The sequence below is a fragment of the Emiliania huxleyi genome (assembly GCF_000372725.1).
Source record: "Emiliania huxleyi CCMP1516 unplaced genomic scaffold EMIHUscaffold_39, whole genome shotgun sequence".
In the NCBI taxonomy this organism is placed as follows: Eukaryota; Haptophyta; order Isochrysidales; family Noelaerhabdaceae; genus Emiliania; species Emiliania huxleyi.
This window is the reverse complement of record NW_005199045.1, coordinates 779,225-796,643: the sequence shown is the minus strand read 5'-3', so window position 1 is coordinate 796,643 and position 17,419 is coordinate 779,225. Positions and strand designations below refer to the sequence as shown.

The window sequence follows — 17,419 nt, the reverse complement described above, 5'->3', positions numbered from 1 at the left end:
ACCCCACCCCCCCACTCACCCTCACACACCCCACGACGCGTCCGCGTCACGCCCTCCGCCCCATCTCCCCTCCTCTTCAACACACGCAGAGTGTGGCCCCACTGTTTTCTTTTCGAGGTGCTCTTCCGAGACAAGGCGGCGGTACCGGTCCTTGGCGAGACCTCGTGGCGGGAGACGTGGCTCGAGGAGTACTACTGGCAGCGCGCGCGCCACCAGACGCTCATCACCCTGCTTCTGATGCTCGTCGCCCTAGACGCGGAATATCTCCCCGTATCTCCCCGTATCTCCCCGTATCTCCCCGTGTCGCCCCGTATCGCCCCGTATCGCCCCGTATCTCCCCGTATCTCCCCGCCCCAGAAGCGGAAGACGTATTCTTGTCTTTCCAACCAGCGCTCGAGAGGACACGCAGTCCGCTGCATCGACCGTGCTCCGCTGTACTCACTGTTCTCGCAGCCCCTCGTACTCACGCGGTGATCTAGACTACTCTGCACCACACCGCCCTCCCGCCCCCGACGCTGGTGCCTTCAGCACGTAAGCGCGCGCTTTGCTACCACACCACCCACGGGACTGAACCCACACTGGATTCGACACCCTGGAGGTATGGTACGCGTAGGCTCCTCTTCCTCTGGTGGTGGCCTGCCGACTGGGCGAGACACAGCCGAGACACAGCCGAGACACAGCCGAGACACAGCCGAGACACAGCCGAGACACAGCCGAGACACAGCCGAGACACAGCCGAGACACAGCCGAGACACAGCCGAGACACAGCCGAGACACAGCCGAGACACAGCCGAGACACAGCCGAGACACAGCCGAGACACAGCCGAGACACAGCCGAGACACAGTCGAGATGGGGCTGGCGTCCTTGCCCCAACCACCCACGGGACTGAACCCACACCGGGTTCGTTACCTTGGAGGTATGGTACACGTAGGAGCGCGGCGGGTACCTCGAGTGGCCGCCCTTCTCGTCGCCCTCGCGCTGGCCCGCGTGGACGTGGGAGGGGTTCACGTCGCCGACGGCGCTCGAGATGTGATGCGGAGAGCGCGCGGAGAGCGGTGTGCTGAGCAGAGAGTGAGAGGCGCCAAAATTTGCCGGGGGCGGGGAGGGGCGAGCTGGGCGAGAGCCGCGAGGCCGGGGCGTGGGCTACGTTGCTCGTTGGTAGCCGCGCCGCGCGAGAAGCGACCCCAAGCCGACCCGCCGCGGTGCGCGCGTTTTCTAGCGGATGCGTGCTTTTTTGTAGGGGTTGGGTGCGAAGTAACAGTTGCATCTGAAGACTCAGGGCTCAGGCCGGCCCAGAGAGAGAAAACAAACCTCGCTGCTCGGTGCACGGTGGCACAAGCGTCAAGCCACACCGGTGGTCGGGTGCTGCGGCGTGCGCCGGCGCCTGAGTGTCGGCGCGCGCGCGTGCGGCCCCTGGGCCATGCCCCTCCTCTGAGACCGCTCCCGCGGATAATGAGTGTGTAGCCCTGCGCATGTCCCTGCGCGCCCTCGCTACCTACCTATGTCCTCTCCTACGGCCCTACAGCGGTGAAGGCTCTACAAAGATGTCGACGACGTCGGGCACGTCCGGAGCGCGGCGTCGGAGTCGTCCGTCTCGTCCTCGGCCGGCGCCTGTGTGTCGGAGGAGCCCGGTGCAGAGTCCGGGTGTAGGGCGGAAGAGGGGGGGGGGTACAGAGGAGGGGCCCCGCGCGTGATGTCTAGGAGGTGTCTCGGACGTGTCTGGGCGCGTGATGTCTAGGACGTGTCTGGGCGCGTGATGCGTCTAGGAGGTGCCAAGGAGGTGTCTTGGACGTGATTGGGCGCCGCAGACGCCCCGCGGCTCGTGGCCGGTGACTCTGTCGCCCCTCTCGCCCCTCGCGGCGCCAACGACCAGAGCAGTACAGGTGTGACAAGTGGCGGTGCCAAATGAGGTTGGGCAATCCGACACATTGCGGCGTGTCTACCAATCCAGGTGCGACAGGGGCGGGACGGCACACGCGCACAAACAGCCACTAGACGTGTCTTCGCGCCTGCCTCGGCGCGAGCATGCACTCCGGAGGCGGCAGGCAGAGCGGCAGGAAGGCCTCGGTCCAGTTGCGGGCGAAGCCGAGGTTGAAGGGGTTGCGCTCGCGCGAGCCTACGTGCTGAATCCGCCAACATCGAAGGCGGTCTGGTGCGGCGCACTCAGAGCGCTGTGTGAGGTACGAGCAGCACAAACACACCGTATCTGAATACGGTCGACACAGCTGAAGAACGCCTCCTCTCGAGCGCTGGTTGGAATGCAAGACTACAAGACTACGTACTCCGCTGCTAGGGCACGAGATATGGGGAGATGCGGGGGATACGGGGAGATACGGGGAGATACGGGGAGATGGGGGGAGGAGATATGGGGAGATATGGGGAGGTATGGGCAGATAGGGGGAGATATGGGGAGATATGGGGAGATATGGGGAGATAGGTGTTCCTTCTAGGCGCGGTGTCCGTCGCTCCACTCCTTTGTGAAGGGGCGGCGGAACTTCTCGTACGTCGTCAGGTTGACCGAGATGTTGTGCGCCTAGACACTTCCGAGACACCTCCTAGAACGTTCCGCCGGCCCTTCGCAAAGGAGTGGAGCGGCGGTGGCCTAGACACTTCCGAGACACCTCCCCGACACTTCCTGGGCGTCACGCGTCGCCAGGCTGGCCGGGAGGGTGTGTGCGTGCAGGCAGACGAGGTGCAGGAGCACCGCGCCCATCACCGCGGCGAAGAGGAGGAGAGCGCAGGAGAGCGGGTCGTACGCCAGCGCGGCGACCAGCGCGCCGCTCTCCGGCCTACGCGTACCACACCTCCAGAGTATCGAACCCAATGTGGGTTCGGTCCCGTGGGTGGTGCGGTAGCCAACGTGGGCGCCCACGAGCGGAACACGCCAACATGAGGGCGGGAGGGCGGTCTTGTGCAGAGTGTTCAGGGCGCCGCGTGAGCACGAGGGCGGCGGGTACAGCGAATACTGCGGAATACGGCTGATATGCAGCTCAAGTCTCCCCTGGAGCGCTGGTTGGAGTTCAACAAGAATGCGTACGCTGCTTCTAGGACCAGAGACCGAGCGTCGTGCGAGAGGCGGCGGAGGGCGAGGACGCCTGGAGGTGGTGGTGGTGGTGGTGGTGGTTTAGTAGTGGTAGTAATAGTAGTAGTATGGTGGTGTAGTAGTGGTAGTAGTGGTGGTGGAGGTGATGGGTGGTGGTGGTGGTGGTGGTGGTGGTGGTGGTGGTGGTGGTATGGTGGTGGTGGTGGTGGCGCGCCCGTCGCGAAGTAGTAGACAGTCATCAGCAGCGCGAGTGCGAGGAAGGACCAGTATGGAGGGTGGTTCCTCCGCCCGACCGTCATGCCCATGTACCAGCAGTAGTGGTCCTACGTAGCAGTCTCTAGGAAGTGTCCAGGAAGTGTCCAGGAAGTGACTCATGCCCATGCACCAGCAGTAGCGGTCCTACGAACAGTGCCATGCTGACGCACGCGGACCAGTCTGTCCCGACGGGAGTGAGCCGAGGCGCCGGTACCCTAAGCAAGACGATGCGGCCGTGAAACAAGAGACACCCACGCCGGGTTGAGAAGCCTTGAGCAGCACCACTTCTCGACGCAGCGGTCTGTGATGCGGCAGTGTACGGCGCGGATGGGCCGCTCGACGCCGCAGGTGGTGCAGAACTTGTGCCGCATCTCGACGCCGCGCAGCACGCTCACGCCGCCGCTCATCCTGCGCACGTTCTGCGACCGGCTGCGCGTGAGCGGCTGCCCAATGAGGTCCTCGGAGGGCGGCGTCCACAAGGCGTTGCGAGGCACGGTGCCCGGCTCGATGTTGGTGGCGAGCACGAGCATCAGCGAGGCGGCGACATAGAGGCCGACGCCGACGGCGAAGGCGGGCGCGGAGAGCGCCGGCTGCGCCTTGGTGAACCAGCGGTAAAAGGGCGCCGTGAGCACCACCAGCCAGAGCGCGAGCCAGACGGGGCAGCTGCAGATCCGGCCACGGCCCTCCGCCTCAATGCTGAAGGACGGGCCGATGGTGAGCGTGGCCTCAGTTAGCATGGACGGAGTTCCGTCCGGAGCGACGAGCCGACCACACCGAGGTAGGTACGAGTAGGTGGACACCGACAGCCGCCCGGGCTGGCAAGTCGCGTTTCTTTTATAAGTTCTGGACTAGGAAGGGAACTAAATTATGGAACTTCGTCGTCGTTGTCCTCTCAAATATGCGCCCGTGTGGGCTGTCCTCTCTCGCCTTCGAGCTGCCGCAGCAGCGCCGTCGCCTGCGCGTACGCCGCATCTGCCGCCGCCTCCACCTCGACTGTCTTCGCGGAGCGCATCGTCGGCGCTTGTGCGAGCATTGTCGCCGCGTCGGCAGAAGGTTTCGTCGTCTCTGCTGCATCATCTGCAGGAGGCGATTGGATACCCCCCTCCGCCGAGATACTGGCAGCGACGGACGCCTCAGCGGCGGCGGCGGTCATGGGCTGGTGTGGCCGCATAGCCCGCTGCCTCTCTCTCTCCTCCCTCCAAACTCGCACGCAGCGGAAACACAGCAAGAGGGAGAAGCCGAGGAGAATCAAGCCGGCGAGCCCGCCGACGATGATGCCGCCAATCTCGAGCAGAGTGAGGCCGCCAGTCACGTACGCCAGCGGGGGCGGGGGGGCACGGGCATAGCGGGGCGGCGGCGGCGGCGCTCCACAGATAAAAACGCGGTCAGCTTTGGGAACCTCCTGCAGCCGGTCGGCCGACGCATCCCCGTCGTGGGCGAGACTCCGCATGAAGCAGTTGGCGAGTTCGAGGAGCTCAAGCCCGGACCGGTTGGCGTGGAACGCCACAACCCAGCCTGCGCCGTCCAGGTCCGCCTCGCAGCTGTCGCTGTCGCCCCGCCGGGGCGGCGCGTCTGCTCCGATGGGCAGGCAGGAGGCCGCAGCAATCTCGGACCGGTTGCCCGCAGGCCAGGTCCAGATGCCGGACGGCTTCACCGGAAAGTCCCTCTCGCGGCAGGCGGGCGCAAGGACTGCCCTCCGCCAGCAGGCGGCCTCGATCCGGCACTCGCATGGCCGGTCGTTGTCGTTCCAAGCGACAGTGTCACCGTGCGACGAACGCTCAAGCAGGCAGTTGAACGCCGCGACCCGGCGGCCACCGCCGCCGCCGAGCGAGTCAAGGTACGGCAGGATGGACTGCTCTCCGGTCTGATACGCGATGCAGGATGGGTCGTCGAGGCAGCGTTGCCGACACAGCGCCCTAAGCTCCGTGTACACGGCTGCCATTGGCCCCACGTGATGGCCCGGAGGGCGCCGGTTGGAGCCACAAAAATAAAGGCCGTCTCTGTCGGTAGGGACGTGCATGGTGCCGACGAAGCCCCAGTCGTCCATTGCCGGATCGAGTGTGCACGTTTCGGATTCGTGCGTCGCGAACGCGGCTAAGGATACGAGCGCGATGGCCATGTTGGAGGAGAGGCGATCGCTTAGAAGCGAGGACTTCTCTTATGATCGCCGCCGTACGTCCCGCTCCAATCTAAGAAAAAATAAATAACTAAAACGGCCACCTCTGCTAGGAGATGGGTAAAAAGGAACAGGTCCCCGCCCTGCGGTCTTTGTGCAGGGTTCTTTGTGGGTGTGGTCGGCGACTAGCCGGGGTCGTCCTCCCGATTATGGGGGACTTACAGTAGCACTAGCCGTCTTCCACATGGTCCCTCGGGTCCCTGCTGCTCCTAATCTCGTCGTACATCCTCCTGCTGATCTCCGCAACATCCTGCTCCCTCCCTCGTCTCGCCCTCTCTCCAAACTTGGAGCACTTGGAGCACTTGGAGTGCAGTCAGTAACCTCACATCCAGGGCCGGGGAGCTGAGAAGCGCACCCAGCGGGCCGGATGATCGGGATCGGGCTACGGGTTAGAGAGCCCTGACCCTAGCTAGGGGGGTGCGCGTTCGCAGGGAAAGGGCCGTAAAGTAAACACGGGTCTCCGAGGGTTGGTTCCGTGTACTGGGTTTCCCCTTAACTTCAGAACGCCCCCTCTACTCGGAGCTAGAAGACACGACACTGTACACCACGTACGTACACAGGTCCTCACTCAGCATCCCGTCCCAGGGTTCCACCGCCCGCCTGCCCGGGGTTCCGGTCCCCCCTGATTCGCTCTTTTATTCGCCAGCCGAGCGTCGCCTGACGGTCGCTGTAGACGTTTCTGATGCCTCCTCTTTGGCCGAGGTCTCGCCTCCGCTTCTCCTCCGACTGGTACTGCCGCCTCCGAGAGCGTCGACGGCCCGGCCGGGGTCACCCCGGGCAAGGACGGTGGCATTGGGTCCCACCCACTTCCATCCCCGGGAGGTCGGGTCCGCTCTCCCTGGTCGACGAGTCGTGCCCGCACCCGCGGCCTCTCTATCGTCCTTGGCTCGCTCCCCCCCTCCGCCGGCTCCTCTTCAGGCTCGGGGAGGCGCGGCCCTCCTTGTCGAAGGTCGCGGTGATCCGGCTGCCACTGCGACGGGCCTTCCCCCGGTGAGCTCGTACGTCCCGACTCCACTCGCAGAGGCCGCGTCAGCTCATCCCTCGCCTCCTCCGACAGCTGACCCCAAGCCCCCCCTGGGGCCCTCCGGCCTCGGCCTTCCGGCTCGCCGGCGGGTCCGTTATCGTATTGCGGCAACTCCCCTCCCTCAGCTCCTCCTCCCGGGTGCCCCAGCCTCCGGCGGGGCGGCTCCGGATCCCTCAGGTTATTCCGAGTGCGACAAACTTTACCCTCTTTTTTTGTGTGTTGAGCGGGTCATGGGAAACTCCCTCTCGATGAAGCTCTACGCCGTGAGCCCGAAGTAGGCGCGGGCGGTGAGGAGGTCCGGCCCGGCGGTCCATGAAGTGCCGTTGAACGTCTCAACCGAGCTGAACACGGTCCAGCTGCTGTCCTGCCCCCCCACGGCGTACAGGAGGCCGTTGTACGACGCGAGCCCGAACTCTTCGCGGGCGGTGAGGAGGTCCGGCCCGGCGGTCCATGAAGTGCCGTCGAACACCTCAACCGAGCTGAGACCGGTGACGCTGTCATCCGACCCCCCCACGGCGTACAGGAGGCCGTTGTGCGACGCGAGCCCGAAGCGGTAGCGGGCGGTGAGGAGGTCCGGCCCGGCGGTCCATGAAGTGCCGTTGAACATCTCAACCGAGCTGAGCACGGTGTAGCTGCTGTCATGCCCCCCCACGGCGTACAGGAGGCCGTTGTGCGACGCGAGCCCGAAGAAGGCGCGGGCGGTGAGGAGGTCCGGCCCGGCGGTCCATGAAGTGCCGTCGAACACCTCAACCGAGCTGAGCAAGGTCCAGCTGCTGGTCTGCCCCCCCACGGCGTACAGGAGGCCGTTGAGCGACGCGAGCCCGAACTTAAAGCGGGCGGTGAGGAGGTCCGGCCCGGCGCTCCATGAGGTGCCGTCACACACCTCGACCGAGCTGAGTGTGTTGGCGCTGAAGCCGTTGCTGTCCAACCCCCCCACGGCGTACAGGAGGCCGTTGTGCGACGCGAGCCCGAAGCGGTAGCGGGCGGTGAGGAGGGCCGGCCCGGCGCTCCATGAGGTGCCGTCACACACCTCGACCGAGCTGAGTGTGTTGGCGCTGAAGCCGTTGCTGTCCAACCCCCCCACGGCGAAGAGGGGCGGCGAGAAGGGCGTCGATGGCGGCGAGAGGGGCGGCGAGAGGGGCGGCGGCGAGGGCGGCGGCGGAGTGGGCGGCGGAGGGGCAGGTGGCGGCGGGGCCGGCGGCGGCGGCGAGGGCGACAGCGACGGCGGCGGCGGAGTGGGCGGCGGCGGCGGTGAGGGCGGCTTGTAGAGCACCGTGATCGAGATCGTGGTGGGCTCCTCCTCCATGCCCACCGGAGCTCCGAGCTCCTCGGCCATGCTTGCGAGGAAGGCCGGCAGCGTCGCGGCCGCCGTGATGTCTTGGGCGGTCGGCCCCCCCTCAGCCTGCACGATGGTCACCCGCACCGTGCTGTCGCCGAGGTCCTCGAGGGCCATCTGCTCGGCGGTGACAGTCACGGGGGGATCGCCGTTGGCGAAGGACTTGATCTTGGCGGCCTCGACGGCGTCCAGGTTGATGGCGGCGAGCGCGCGCCGCCGCCGGGTCGCGCCAATCTTGAGAGCGAACGAGGAGGCGGGAAGACAAACAGGCTCCTCGGCGAGCCGGCGACGGGCCTCCGTCATCCCTTCTCCGGGCTGTACCTCGAGCGACGTGGCACGCGCAACGAGGGTGGCCTTCGCCTCCTCGCGCATGAACTGCCGCCAGCCGTCGATGCCCTGCTTGATGGCGCCCAAGGCCATGTTTCCGAGGCGCCTCTCGACGTCCGCAACCTCCTGGGCGAACTCCTTGTCGCAGAGCGCCATTCCCGCCTCAGCAGTTCCGGTGATCACCGCCTCACCGGCGAAACGCGAGAAGTCGAAGTCGGACGCGAAGGGCGAGCGCACCGCGTACATCTTGCCAGTGCCCTCGATGGCGCCCTCGGCCTGCGCCGAGGTGGCAAAGGTGCCCGCATCAGGGTAGACGTCGAGCCTTCCAATGCGCGGCACCGGGTCGGCAAAGGACTGCCCGACCAGCCCGTGCGCGATCAGCGGCTTCCTTTGGGGCGAGTAGGAGAGCTCGATGTCGAGCCGGTGGCTAGGCCCGGCAATTCGGTCGTGAACGTGTTCGCCGTGCACGACGATCTTCCACGGCGCCCCGTTGGTGTCGGTGGTGAATGGGTTCACCTCTATTGTCGCGGTGGACATCTTGGTCGATGCATGAAGCCCACCGCAGAACCTTTCCGAGTTTGGCCCGAGCATGAAGTCGTGGCCACCGCAGGAACCCTTGACATTGCTCCAGCCCCAGTTCTGATCTGTGGGCGAGACGGTGGGTGCAAGGTGAGGCCCGGGCGAGGTGAGATGGGGAGATGATACGGGCGTGGCTGGGCAGGCTGATGCGGAGTAGGGCTGGGAGGAGGTTGTTTTTTTGGGCAGGGGGAGGGGGGGGCGGGGGGGGGGGGGGGGAAACCCTTCAGCTCGCGGGCAACGTAGCTCACGTAGCCCCACTTGCACAAGCGGTCGCCCGCGACGAGGGCAGAGACGTGGACCTCCGTCATGAAGGTCCCATTGACGAGGAGCTTGCCGTCGTGGAGGGTGTAGAGCGCCTCCTCGATCCGCACGTTGACGCTCAGCCCCGGCGTGGAGAGGTAGTTGTAGAGCGCACCGTCCTCGCCCCGAAAGTCCGCCCGGCCGCCCTTTGACAGGTCCAGGTGCGGATCCTGCCGCACTCTGGCGACGTCCGTGCCGGAGCACCGTTCAAACTCAAAGTTTGCCTGCACGAGGGACAGCAGGAGGACGGTGGAGATTATGCCAAAGATGAGGTACATCGCCCGGCCCAGTGGCCCTGCTCAACCACGCGACGGCGGCGACCGAGGACACGAGCAGTCGCAATGGCGATTTCGGCGCTCGCCGATGCTCCGGACGGCCGAACGAAGCCGGGATCCATCAATAAATAACAAAAAAAGAAGAAAACCCCGAACTTCGGAGGAAAAATGCGCGTCTGCTCCGCCTCCCCGTCGTCCGCCCTGCGTCGTCTGGTGACGGGTCCTCCATACACAGCGGTCGGTTGAGGTCGCCGCCCTCCTCGTGCCTCTTCCCATTGCAACGTTTCCTCGGCGGCCGATGCCGTCTGCTCCGACTCCGCCGTCCCCGGGTCTGCCCTGCCCTCGTCTGCGCTAGCTTCTGTTTCGTCATCACTGATGTCCTCCTCTTCTTTCTCCTCTTGTTGTATGCTTTGTACATCGCGTCGATTCCTTTTCGCGTGAGCACCAACCCTGAAGCCCGCCCAGCAGCTGAACCGCTCCCTAAGTCGAAGGAGCATCATCAGTCTCACCCAGAGTGTTCGCTCGCTGCCGACTGTCTCCGCTCCCTCCCGCTTGGGCCGCCGTCGCGGCCCTCGTTCGTCCCACTGTGGCCAATCTAAGAATAAACTTTGTTTTGGGGTTGAATTCTTTATTTTTGAGAATCCGCGGATCTCCGGGCCACCCTCCACCCATTCCAGAGCCGGACACGGCGGGAATTACATCTTTAAAAACTTTTACCGCCGAAAGAAAATGAATGAAGCCCGAGCCAACATCACGCGCCGACAGGCTGCGCCCCCTCGCCAGCCTTCTCCGCACGGACGCGGGCGAGCAGCCGCTCTAGGCACTCCTCGACGGCGAAGACGCCCTGGCCCGCGCTCGGGGCGACGTACCAGTCCGGGTGCGCCTCAGCCGCGTGCGCCACCGAGGCGGAGGTGAGCCCGGGCAGCAGGTGCGCGCCGCACCGCTCCGCCATCGGCAGGTCGTTGTCGTCGTCGAAGAGGCAGGCGGACTCGGCGGCGGCGACGCCGTGCTTGGCCTGCAGGTACGAGACGGCGTTGCCCTTCCCGCTCAGCGCGGGGTAAAAGTCGTACTTGCCCAGGTTCATCGCCCAGCTCACGCCCGCCGGCAGCTCGCGCTCGACGCACGCGCGCAGCGCCGCGTCCACGCTCGGATCGTCGCCCGTGTCGGCCCGGAAGCAGCCGTAGTAGGAGCGAGCGTCGCACTTTAAGCCGCGGATCGACTGCAGCCGTCGAAACAGCCGCCACAGCGGTTCCGGCCGGTGAGCGACGTCCATCTCCCGTTCGAGCGGACCGCAAACCGCCTCAAAGCGGGCGGCCCACTCGACGTCGACGGCTCCGTCCTCGAGGAGGATGCGCGAGCCCGTCTCGCCGACCGCGACGTCGCACGCCGGTAGCAGCGGCAGCCGCGCCAGCAGCGTCGACTTCCGCGCGGCCGTCACCACCGCGAAGAGCACGCCCTCGGCGCGCAGCTGGCGGACGAGCTCGACGGTGCGCTCTGATACGACCCCGTCGCCCATCGTGCTGGACGGCAGGAGCCGACACTCGCGCCGTTCGCCGGTGGCACTCTCCACCACGCAGCGCTTCGCCTCGGCGTCGCGGCTCACAATCTTGGCGCCATGCTCCTCGAACCACGATGGGAAGTGGACGAGCGTGCCGTCAAGGTCGCTGAATACTGCCCGCAGGCGCGCGGGCCGGTCGGCGGCCATGGCGAACACGCGAAGGAGGAGGAGCGAGAGAGCGCTTCTCAGCATGCAGTGGCTAAAGGGTCAGTCACTGTCCCGGGGGTAGGCGCCGATGCGGTGGGAGGCCATCTGGCGTGTGTGAGGCTGCTGAAAGAAAGAAAGAAAGAAAACACCCAACCCAAGGGAGGGATGGGAGAACGGCACGCCGCCACCACACAGGGATTTTAAGGAGAGGAGTGTGGTGCGCTAGCCGTCGCCCACCCTGTGAGGCTGCTGAGCCGAGGACTGCGACGGGGTTTGCGTTTTTTGTTTTCGATCGTCGGTTTTTCTTAAACACGCACTGAGGCGAGGGACTGCACACACTCCACCCCCGACGCCGTGGGACTAGCGCGCACACAACGGCGACTACATCATCAAGACGGCGAAAGCCTCCATCCGCGCCGCCGCCATCGGCGCCACCGCCTCCCATGCGCCCACTGCCAGGTCGTACCGGTCGACCGAGTTGAGGAAGCCGTTGTTGTTCCCGCCCATAGCGTACAGCTTGCCGTCGACCACCGCCATGGCGTGAGCAAGCCGCGCCGTTGCCATCGGCGCCACAGCCTCCCACGCGCTCGTAGCCGGGTCGTACCGCTCGACCGAGCTGAGGCGGCCACCATCGAATCCGCCCACAGCGTACAGCTTGCCGTCGAGCATCGCCACGCCATGGTCACGCCGCGCAGTCGCCATCGGCGCCACCGCCTCCCACGCGTTCGCCGCCGGGTCGTACCGCTCGACCGAGCTAAGGTAGCCGTCGCCGCCGTTGTACCCGCCAACAGCGTACAGCTTGCCGTCGAGCACCGCCATGGCGTGAGAATGCCGTGCCTCTGCCAGCGGCGCCACCGCCTCCCACGCGTTCGCCGCCGGGTCGTACCGCTCGACCGAGCTGAGGTGGCCGACGCCGTCGCTGTACCCACCAACAGCATAGACCTTGCCGTCGAGCACCGCCACGGCGTGACTCTCGCGTGGCGTCGCCATCGGCGCCACCGCCTCCCATGCTTTCGTGGCCAGGTCGTACCGCTCCACCAGGTTGGAAGTTGCTCCGTCAGCCTCACTCTGGCCGCCCGCCGCGTAGAGCTTGCCATCGAGCACCGCCGTCTCGACAATTAGTCGTGCCGTCGGCATCGGCGCCACAGCCTCCTCCTCCCACTCATTTGTGGACGGGTCGTACCGCTCCAGCGAGCTAACAATATCGTTGTTCTCATCGCGGCCGCCGAACACGGCCAGGTGCGGCCTCTCGCGCTTCTTCAGCGTCTCCTTCCAGCCGCGGCGCCACGCGCGGCAAGTCCCCTTGGCGGCGTGCGCCTCGGTCGGCAGCTGGGCGAGGATGTGCGGGGCGAGCTCCGGCGAGAGGAGGACCTCGGAGAGCACCCATTCGGGCTGCTCCACGAGCCGAGCGGCGTGCTCCTCCGCCACGCGCAGCGCGGCGTCGCTCGCGCCCGCCTGCGCCTCGATGATGGCGCACAGCTGCGCTGGCGAGAGGCCCGCGACGCGCGCGCCGATGCGGTGGGAGGCCATCGGCGCAGAACGGCGCGTAACCGGAGCGCACCCCAGTTACGGTATGCTCGCAGCTGTCGGCAAAAAGAAAATGGGTCCTTTCCCACACTCCACGCGCCGTGGCTAGCACGCAACAGACAACGGCGACTACATCAAGACAGCGAAAGCCCTCCTCCGCGCCTCCGCCATCGGAGCCACCGCCTCCCACGCGCCCACTGCCGGATCGTACCGCTCGACCGAGCTGAGGCGGTTGTGGCCGGTACCCAATCCGCCTGCGCCATAGAGCTTGCCATCGAGCACCGCCACGGCGTGATCACACCGCGCCGCCGCCATCGGCGCCACCGCCTCCCACGCATTCAGCACCGGGTCGTACCGCTCCACCGAGCTGACGAGGCCGGTGTTGAAGCCGCCGTCGTTACAGAAGCCGCCCAGCGCGTACAGCTTGCCGTCTAGCACCGCCACGGCGTGAGCAATCCGCGCCGCCGCCATTGGCGCCACAGCCTCCCACGTATCTAGTGTAGGGTCGTACCGCTCCACCGAGCTGAGGTGGCCGTCGTCTTCGTTGTACCCGCCAACAGCGTACAGCTTGCCATCGAGCACTGTCACGCCGTGAGAGTCCCGCGCCGCCGCCATCGTCGCCACCGCCTCCCACGCATTGGCAGCCGGATCGTACCGCTCCACCGAGCTGAGGGTGCCGTCGTCGTCATTCTCGCCGCCCACAGCATGCAGCTTGCCGTCGAGCACCGCCACGGCGTGATTCACGCGTGGTGTCGCCATCGGCGCCACCGCCTCCCACAACTTCGCAGCCAAGTCGTACCGCTCCACCAGGTTTGAAGTTGCGCCGTCGGCCTCACTCTCGCCGCCCATCACGTAAAGCTTGCCGTCGAGCACCGCCCTGCCGACATAGCTTCGTGCCGCAGACATCGGCGCCACAGCCTCCTCCTCCCACTCATTCGTTGACGGGTCGTACCGCTCCAGCGAGTTGAGGAACTCGAACTCGCTGTCGCGGCCGCCGAACACGGCCAGGTGCGGCCTCTTGCGCTTCTTCAGCGTCTCCTTCCAGCCGCGGCGCCACGCGCGGCACGTCCCCTTGACGGCGTGCTCCGTGGTCGGCAGCTGGGCGAGGATGTGCGGGGCGAGGTCCGGCGAGAGGAGGACCTCGGAGAGCACCCACTCGGGCTGCTCCACGAGCCGAGCGGCGTGCTCCTCCGCCACGCGCAGCGCGGCGTCGCTCGCGCCCGCCTGCGCCTCGATGATGGCGCACAGCTGCGCTGGCGAGAGGCCCGCGACGCGGGCGCCGATGCGATGGGAGGCCATCGAGGGAGGCTCACGGCGCCGGCGTCAGAGGCGGGCCGTCAATTTCTTTTTCTATTCTAAATATCGCTGCCCTCGGGTCCGTGCTTCGGGATTTTCTCTTTTTGCGCAGCGGCGCCGCCAGGCGCCCGCCCCGGCGGTGAGCGACGCGTAGCGAGCGAATCGCCGGGGTGGGCGCCTGGCGGCTCCGCGGAGCTCCTTTGGCTCGGCGCGGGCGGGTGCGCGAAAAAAAGAAATCTAGGTGCTTAAAAGAAATTTAATGCGGGTTCCCTATGCCTCGCCTGCGCTCGGCGAAGGCCGCGAAAGATATAGAATGCCAAATCGCTGCTGCGTCGGGATGCGGGTACCTCGCGAGAAGCCGTTCAAGCCCGGCCATCCTCACCCCCCCAAGCAGCTGCGGCCGCAATTTCAGCCGGTCCCGTGACCGCCCCGACCCGGCAGGCGCGCGTTCGAGCGAGGCCGCTCCGCAGAGCACACCGAGAGGGGCCGGTCGCGCGCAGCGCCAGGATGCGGCCGCAGCCGCCGCAAGGCATCCTCTCGGGGCAGGTTTTGTGAGACGCCGCGAGGAAATCGAGCATCGGGACTTTCTTTTCTTGGGAGATAGAATTTTACAACAAAGCTCCCTCGCACAACACTGGGGAGATAGAATTTTACCATATATGGGAGTTAGAAGATGGGCCAGAGACTGGACACGACAGGCGGCATGGGGGGACGCAAGCAAGGAAGGATGGAGAGAGAGAAGCACAGAGGTCTCTCTCTCTCTCTCTCTCTCTCTCTCTCTCTCTCTCTCTCTCTCTCTCTCTCTCTCTCTCTCTCTCTCTCTCTCTCTCTCTCTCTCTCTCTTCTCTCAAAATCTCTCTCTCAGAAGCGGAGCACACGCGAAGTCGGCACAACAAAAATCCTCTTTGCTGCCAAGAGGACGTAATTCTCGCCCCGAACAAAAGTGGCACGCGGGTTGCATGGCACGTAAAATTCTTCTTGGCGATCCTTGCCCGAAGTGGCCGACTCGCGCGCGCCCGGGCACTTTCGCCTCATGCCTCAGACGTCAGAGCCTTCATGTCCCAAGAGAGCAATACGGGTACGTTGCCGTCGATTGGCGGCACGGAGGGGTAGGTCGGCTTCATGGTGCCTCGACGACCAAGGGGGCAAGGCGTGGACACGGCCCATCCAAGTCGGTTGCGCTGAGGGGTTACGGCTTTACTACGAGGTCTCTGCGTGTGGGCCGTGTGGGGGCGATCCGCTTGATCCGGGCCTTGCGCCCCAGGCCAGTCGATTGCCGCATAGTTCGTCGTAGTAACCCTATCATAAAGCTGTCATTCACACCTTGCACTTTGAAAAAAGAAATGCCACTCCTGCCTGTGCCCGGTTGTGGTGATGTGCGAGGGTCGCCCCCCCTTTTCGCTTGTGTTTGGAGACGTGCGCCCCAGCCAAACACACATGCGAGACTCACGGAATGCGGCCCTGCCCGCGGCGTCTCGCAAGCCCCCAACGCCGGCGGGGGGCTCCGAGCGCACCACCCCCCTCCCCGCCTCCAGCCGCACCTTCGCTGTCCATCGATGCGCGAGAGCGCGACACGGCTCATACAAGGCCTCACTGCTCCTTGCTCTGCCGCTTGCCGGCCACCGGGCGCGCCTTCGCGGCCCCGTCGGCCGCGGCGGAGAGTGCGGGCGGGCAGTGCGGCTCGAGGAGGGGCTCGTGCTTGGCCTTGGCGGCCGGGGGCGCGCCCTTGGTGTTGTAGACGTAGTGCGAGAGGAAGAGCTGGAGGAAGAGGACGAAGTACGAGGCGTACATGCCCAGCCCGAGCAGCGAGTTGAAGAGCGAGACGTAGCACGGCAGCCCGCGCGAGAGGTAGACGACCGACGAGACGGTCACCGCGATCCCAAAGACCATCTGGGTGAGCTGGAGGGTCGTGATGAGCATCGAGAAGCGCTTGGCGAAGTTCTTTGGGCCGTCGCCCGCCTGCGTCAGATACGGTTAGGTGAGGTCAGGTCAGGTCAGGTCAGGTAAGCGTCTCCACACACACAACGTGGTGGAGGCAAGGGCCAGGCTGTCCCTCGCATCTCCACACCGGGACACGGGCAGGAGCTGGCACGGCACACTCAAAGTGCAAGGCCCGGTGCGTATGCGGGTGAGCAGACCTGCGTCAGCCCAAAGTACGCGTACATGATGCCGTGCACCGAGTAGTTCATCGCCGCAAACCAGAGGCCGGTGCCGATCCGCGCCTACTCTCGGCTGATCTCGGCTCATCTCGGGCCATCTCGCCAACCCAGAGGCCGGTGCCGATCCGCGCCGAGTAAGCGTGCCAGCAGAAGAGCAGCACGGTGAGGTGGTGGTACCAGTGCAAAAAGATGACCGGGGACTTGCGCACCAGCAGGAAGAAGGTGTCGAGCAGCTCGGCCAGCTTCGAGTAGATGAACAGGCACACAAACATCCCCGGGTACCCATGCCCGTACGACGCCGCCGAGTTGCAGACCGACGCGTACCAGCCGGCGGTCAGCACGCCGCTCTCACCAAAGAGGAGCAGGGGGACCGTGTAGCACATGCCAGCGATGGAGAAGGCGGAGAGGAAGAAGTTCCATGCGAGCACCACCCGCGTCAGCTTGAGCGCCTTGCGGCCGCCGTTGCGCGGCCCCATCGTCAGCTTGAGCGTCGCGATCATCAGCAGGTAGAGCGTGGCAGCGGCGATGGGGATCTCCCAGTGGTTGGCGGTCCAGCGCGTCCAGTACCACCCGTCGAAGATTGCTATCGTCTCCCGGTACTCGGGCCGGGCGTGCCCGAAGTCGCAGTCGCGGCCTGGTCGCGGCATCAGCTCCGCCCACAGGTCGCCGTGCATCAGCGTGTCCCAGGTGTAGTAATTGCACGCGGGCGAGCGCATCGCGTCCGGGCCGGAGTTGGCCGGGAAGTCGACATAGCCGTCGACGGCGAAGGGGCTGGGCATGAGCGACAACCCGGTGGTGCACAGGGGCGTCGGCGAGAGTGAGGAGAGTTGTTGAGGCGGCACGGCACGCCGACAGCCAACACCTTGGCTGGAGAAAAAAATTCAAAACCATGCACAACACTGGGCGGCGTGCCGTCCTCCCATCCCTCTCTTGGGTTGTCTGTTTTCTTTCTTTGGGCTGGAGAAAGAATTTTGCGCCACAAACTGGGCACGGGACTGGCGCGCATTTGGAGAAAGAATTTTCATTTTTGCGTGTGTGTGTGTGTGTGTGTGTGTGTGTGTGTGTGTGTGTGTGTGTGTGTGTGTGTGTGTGTGTGTGTGTGTGTGTGTGTGTGTGTGTGTGTGTGTGTGTGTGTGTGTGTGTGTGTGTGTGTGTGTGTGTGTGTGTGTGTGTGTGTGTGTGTGTGACGCACGTAGGTGCGCGGCATCGTCTGGTTCTGACCAAAAAGAATTTTACGTGGAGAATTTTTCGAAGAAGAACTCCAATGTGCAATGAAGTTGAAGACACACCCCAGTGCGCAGTGGCCACGGCACCGGGCGGTCTCGTTCTCAGGTACTTCCCAATTCTTTTTATCGGACTGGGCGCTACTCTGGGACACGAGGGTCGAGGAGCGACCCTATCACACACACCCGCGAC

General features: G+C 65.3%; 4 protein-coding genes across 4 annotated transcripts in view; all 4 read right to left on the bottom strand.

The window, feature by feature from the left end:
* The window catches only part of EMIHUDRAFT_436216 (hypothetical protein), a 5,866-nt gene extending 1,765 nt beyond the window's left edge, over positions 1 to 4,101 (bottom strand). Inside the window, exons 1-9 of the mRNA XM_005771302.1 lie at positions 3,582 to 4,101; positions 3,259 to 3,368; positions 3,060 to 3,096; positions 2,679 to 2,790; positions 2,462 to 2,534; positions 2,011 to 2,117; positions 933 to 1,612; positions 618 to 647; positions 110 to 243 (exon numbers count right to left, since the gene is read on the bottom strand). Of these exons, the coding sequence (XP_005771359.1) occupies positions 1,538 to 1,612; positions 2,011 to 2,117; positions 2,462 to 2,534; positions 2,679 to 2,790; positions 3,060 to 3,096; positions 3,259 to 3,368; positions 3,582 to 4,036 (969 nt within the window). The 5' untranslated portion in view covers positions 4,037 to 4,101 and the 3' untranslated portion in view covers positions 110 to 243; positions 618 to 647; positions 933 to 1,537. The remainder of the gene's footprint in view (positions 1 to 109; positions 244 to 617; positions 648 to 932; positions 1,613 to 2,010; positions 2,118 to 2,461; positions 2,535 to 2,678; positions 2,791 to 3,059; positions 3,097 to 3,258; positions 3,369 to 3,581) is intronic.
* Positions 4,102 to 10,011: 5,910 nt separating this feature from the next.
* On the bottom strand, positions 10,012 to 11,136 carry EMIHUDRAFT_436213 (hypothetical protein). The gene has a single exon (XM_005771301.1). The coding sequence runs from the start codon at positions 11,064 to 11,066 to the stop codon at positions 10,068 to 10,070; it is 999 nt and encodes a 332-aa protein (XP_005771358.1). The 5' UTR covers positions 11,067 to 11,136; the 3' UTR covers positions 10,012 to 10,067.
* Positions 11,137 to 12,653: 1,517 nt separating this feature from the next.
* Positions 12,654 to 13,847, bottom strand: EMIHUDRAFT_209589 (hypothetical protein; the record flags this gene model as incomplete). The annotated part of the gene is made up of 2 exons (XM_005771300.1): positions 12,654 to 12,677; positions 13,551 to 13,847. The coding sequence occupies 2 exons, from the start codon at positions 13,845 to 13,847 to the stop codon at positions 12,654 to 12,656; spliced, it is 321 nt and encodes a 106-aa protein (XP_005771357.1).
* A 1,734-nt stretch (positions 13,848 to 15,581) lies between these two features.
* EMIHUDRAFT_43684 (hypothetical protein) lies at positions 15,582 to 16,569 on the bottom strand (the record flags this gene model as incomplete). Its single annotated transcript, XM_005771299.1, has 3 exons — positions 15,582 to 15,803; positions 15,983 to 16,066; positions 16,111 to 16,569. Coding segments are annotated over 3 exons (765 nt in total), but the record flags the coding sequence as incomplete, so codon positions are not given.
* Positions 16,570 to 17,419: the final 850 nt, after the last annotated feature.